The 4,197-nt window shown below is 37.8% G+C and overlaps 1 protein-coding gene across 1 annotated transcript; it reads right to left on the bottom strand.

The window, feature by feature from the left end:
* Positions 1-1,167: 1,167 nt before the first annotated feature.
* LOC130944545 (uncharacterized) lies at positions 1,168-3,754 on the bottom strand. The gene is made up of 2 exons (XM_057872907.1): positions 3,449-3,754; positions 1,168-2,529 (listed from the first exon to the last, which is right to left on the bottom strand). Exon 2 carries the CDS (start codon positions 2,526-2,528, stop codon positions 1,986-1,988), a length of 543 nt encoding a protein of 180 aa, XP_057728890.1. The 5' UTR covers position 2,529; positions 3,449-3,754; the 3' UTR covers positions 1,168-1,985.
* Between the last annotated feature and the right edge of the window lie 443 nt (positions 3,755-4,197).

The following is a 4,197-nucleotide window of genomic DNA, read 5'->3' as shown; positions in this document are numbered from 1 at the left end:
TTTAACTTGATTGGGAGTTGATTAAAAGGAGAACCTTGAGTTGGAATACTCAAAAACTAAATTGTAATTGGGTTTATTGTTGGCTGGCTCTCTAGTCACTAACACTAATCCTTCCCAAGGGAGAGGATTAGAACTTGTGAATAGAAGTAGACTTCCAACTTACTTGACTTTCCTTTACTCAGTAAAGGATAACTAAGTAGAAACAACCTTCAATTATCAATTGATCTTGAGAGAAATCCAACAAGGATAGAACTTCCGATTAGTCTACTCCCAGTCAATATTTTTATTTGAATTACATAAATTCTCTGATTTAATTTTCTGTTTATCAAACTCAAAAACATTTTGGAAAACCTCTGATTAATAAAATAGCACATCTTTCTGCAACTCGTTAGGAGACGACCTGGGACTCATACTCCCAGTATTTTTATTCTAATTTTGTGACAACCCTTCTAAATTGATGAGCAGATTTTTGTTGGTTAAGAACTGTACTTGCAACATATCTCTTACAATGGTAAATGCAAGGGTATGTCCATATGGGTTAGTGAGCTTAAATTCAAAGATGGCCTCAATCATGCTCAATGCATTCAAACATCAACTATTGGAAATAAAGAATCAAGCAAAACCAATATCACAATCATAGAAGGGGCATAGTATACAATGAACAAAAATTGTGGTTAAAATGTGTAACCACTCATTAAAAGCTCAAAAACTCACAAGGTATTTTGTTCTATCTCTCTTCTATGTTCCATAAAAATCATTCAAGCAAGTTTTAAAAAGGATTTTCTAAACCAATTCAATAGAACGCCCTAAAAAAAATTCTTGAAAATCTTTGTTATTTTTCACCAAAATTATTTCCTATATATGTATGTATGTTATGATGGATGAAATTTCAAAATTTTCTTAGTTCTTTCCCTAATTTTCAATATGCAAAAACCAAAATGAACAATTAGGACAAAATTGAACTAGGCACTATGCTATTCACATCATCCAATCACAACCAATATCTATAATATATAGCAAGTAAAATAAAGTGCATATATATATATATATATATATATATATATATATATATATATATAGCAACCAAAGTGAAAATGCAACACTAAAGATAAACTAGAGGCAAACTAACATATATACAAATGACCAAAATAATAGTATATAGTGCATAAGACAAAGTACTATAAATATCCACAAAAGCATAATAAAAAACTAAAATGACTGGATAACAAGTGTTTAGGAGAGAATTTTTACACCCAAAAAGTAGCGAATCCTCCCACACACTTAAGCATTGCACGGTCCTCCGTGCCAAAAAAATCAGGATGGGGATGACTAGCTCTGTGAAGCTCCACCATCTGGCGGTGGTGGGTGCTGTGGTGGCTGGTAGACAATGATATATCGGGTCAGTTTTACAATAACCTCTGCAGCTGCCTCCTGCTGTACCACCGGCTCAGTCTCAAGCTCTGGCTCGGGCTCTGGTTTTGGCTCTGGTGTGTGCCCTGGAGGTGGTCCAAAGTCTCGTCCGTCAAGCCTCGCCACTATCCACTACAAACGATGCTCGCTACGGCGCTCGTGGTGGTGGAGTGCTTGAAGAATGTCCTGAACCAACTCATAAGTGGGTCAAGCTGCCGGTATAGGTGCTGAAGGCAATGGTGGTGCTGCTGATGATGATAGCTCAATAGTCTTCCTTTTCTTCTATGTCAGCCCCTCCCATTCCCTGAATGGAAAAAATGGAAAGTTACTAATAAGGGTAGACATCCGGTCACCCAGCCTCCGCTCTACCCCAGATAATGTAGCCAATCTCATGATCATCGATGGGAAAGGAATATCATATTTCTACTGCTGGTTTACCTTCCACATCGCTCTCTGATAAGGGGTAAAACAGAAATCTTCTTACCCTCTAGAATAGCCCAAAGAAGCACCGCAACTCGGACTCGGATATGTGTAGCATGCTTACTCGGCAGTATGTAGTTGGCAATGATTTGCTGCTAAATCCTTGCCTTAGGGTGTAAATGAGAGCATGCAATGATAATGGGAACGGCGTTCTCTCCCTTACTGTTCTCCCAATAGGCATCAGGTCGGTCAATCTTCTTCAAAACTGCGTCTAGTGAAATTTTGCCCTGAATCAAATCCGCCACTATCTTGATATAAGCATTACGGTTTGGCGGAATGTGAGAAAGCTGAAGGAGAGCCTCAAATGCATGTGTTGAGGTGTCTAACTGCACCCCTCGGAGAAAAACTATTTTAGCGTCTACTTTCAGTAAATTCCCATAGAACTTTTTCACCATGTGCTCATTTATCTCTAATGGATCGAGTTCTATGAACTTCCACTGATAGTAATTAAGCCGGTCGTGGATAGAATCCGCATATCTAACCAGAACATCCAGTTCTCTCTCATAATGGAAGGCTTTCTTTTCTAGATTCTTATATTGCTTCTGGGCCTCTTCATTTACAAAAGTATCTGACTGAGTGCTTGGATTGACATCGGCAGGAGCCAACGAAGAAGCCGGTGCTTTGCCCTTACGATGCATCCTGAAAAGCAAAAGAGGGAATCATAAAAATGCAAATTAGAGCCAATAAGGTAAGCAAACACTTAATTGAGGAAAATAGGTTGAAAAGTGTAATATGCTCAAACGAAAGTAAGGTTTTCCACAATCAAGAAACCTAAGTAATGAATAAATGCATGAATGACAATTAGAGCATAAACAACTTAGGTAAAGGAATGGAAGTGAATTGAATCACAACTTGGTTATTGCAATTGTGCAATGAAAGTGTAAGATTTAACAAAAATTGGCACAAAGGGAATAACCAAGTCAATATTTGAAGAGCTTACTTATTCATGTTAAAAAGTAGAAAATAATCAAACAAACACAGCCCTTGTTCAAAAAGCAATAAACTTGGTGAAAATTAATTTTAATTGCTAAAAAATTTCACAAGAACAACTGATTATGTATGTGATCATTTATGTTCAAAAACTACATGAATAAGCAATTGCATTCAATTCACTCAATAAGCATAATATGCACATCTTAACTAACACCAAACAATTGATCAAAGCTGAAATTTCAGTCTAATTTGGTGTTCCAAGTAAAGTAACATTTAAGTGCATGATAAAATTCAATTTCAATCATAATCAAAAGTCACATAGAACTGCACAATTATACATTATAATGCCTAAGGAAAACAAAATTTAAGACACATGCTGGCCAAACATAAGATTAAACAAAATTTTCTCTCAGGAAATTTATCAGACATGTGGTGTGCAGGTTATGTAAACAGGGATTTTAGTTCAATTACAGCAGCAATCAACCTAAAAAAAAAGCCAACACATTGTAATCCAGATAACAGAAATTAACTAACCTAAACTTATCAAGATCAGTAAATCTAGAATAAAAAAAATAATGAAAATTAAAGAAAGAAAGAAACAGACACAGGTAGGGAGAAATGGAACCTGTGTTGACGAAAGGAAGAAGAAGGGTGGAAAGAGAGGGAGCAGTGGTGGTGTTGCCGCAGTGGCACAGAATTTTGCCGCTGGTGGGGTGGTGTCGCCGAAGTTGTGGCGCGAACAGAGGGCTGGTGCAGAAAACAGGGCAGAAAGAAATGGAGAAAGAGGGAAGAAAGAGAAGAAAGAAGAGATAGAGGGGTAGGCGACGACAGTCGCCAATGGCGGTGGTTGTGGTCGTACGAGGATGGGTGGCTAGGTAGTGTGGTCTGGGTTGAGGGTGGCTGGGTGGTAGAATGAAGAAGAAGAAAAGGATTTGGGGGCGGTGGGTTCTGAAGGCGCGATGGTCGCCCCTTTTGAATTAACGTTCGAAAAGCGCCTCGTGCGTACGCACAAGGTAGTATGCGCATGCACACAAGGGAAATTGATGAGCGGATGTTTTATATGCTTTTTTTGGCATCATTTTCATATAGTTTTTAGCATGTTTTATTTAAGTTTTATTATATTTTCATAGGCTTTAGTGTAAAATTCACATTTTTGGATTCTACTTTGAGTTTGTGTGTTTTTATGCAATTTCAGGTATTTTCTGGCTAAAATTGAGGAGCTGGAGCAAAAGTCTGATTCAGAGACAGAGAAAGTGTTGTAGATGCTGTCAAGATCTGACCTCCTTGTATTCAAAAGAGCTTTTCTGGAGCTACAAGAGTTCAAATGGAGCGTTCTCAATGGCTTCGGAAAGCTAACATTCAGAGCTTTCCAGC

This window comes from Arachis stenosperma, chromosome 1 (assembly GCF_014773155.1).
Source record: "Arachis stenosperma cultivar V10309 chromosome 1, arast.V10309.gnm1.PFL2, whole genome shotgun sequence".
Taxonomy (NCBI): Eukaryota; Viridiplantae; Streptophyta; class Magnoliopsida; order Fabales; family Fabaceae; genus Arachis; species Arachis stenosperma.
Note: the sequence above shows the minus strand (reverse complement) of the source record. Positions and strands in the feature narration are given on the sequence as shown.

Bases quoted from the DNA above. Each gene is read 5' to 3' on its own strand.
- LOC130944545 (XM_057872907.1), bottom strand. From the start codon at position 2,528: ATGCATCGTAAGGGCAAAGCACCGGCTTCTTCGTTGGCTCCTGCCGAT.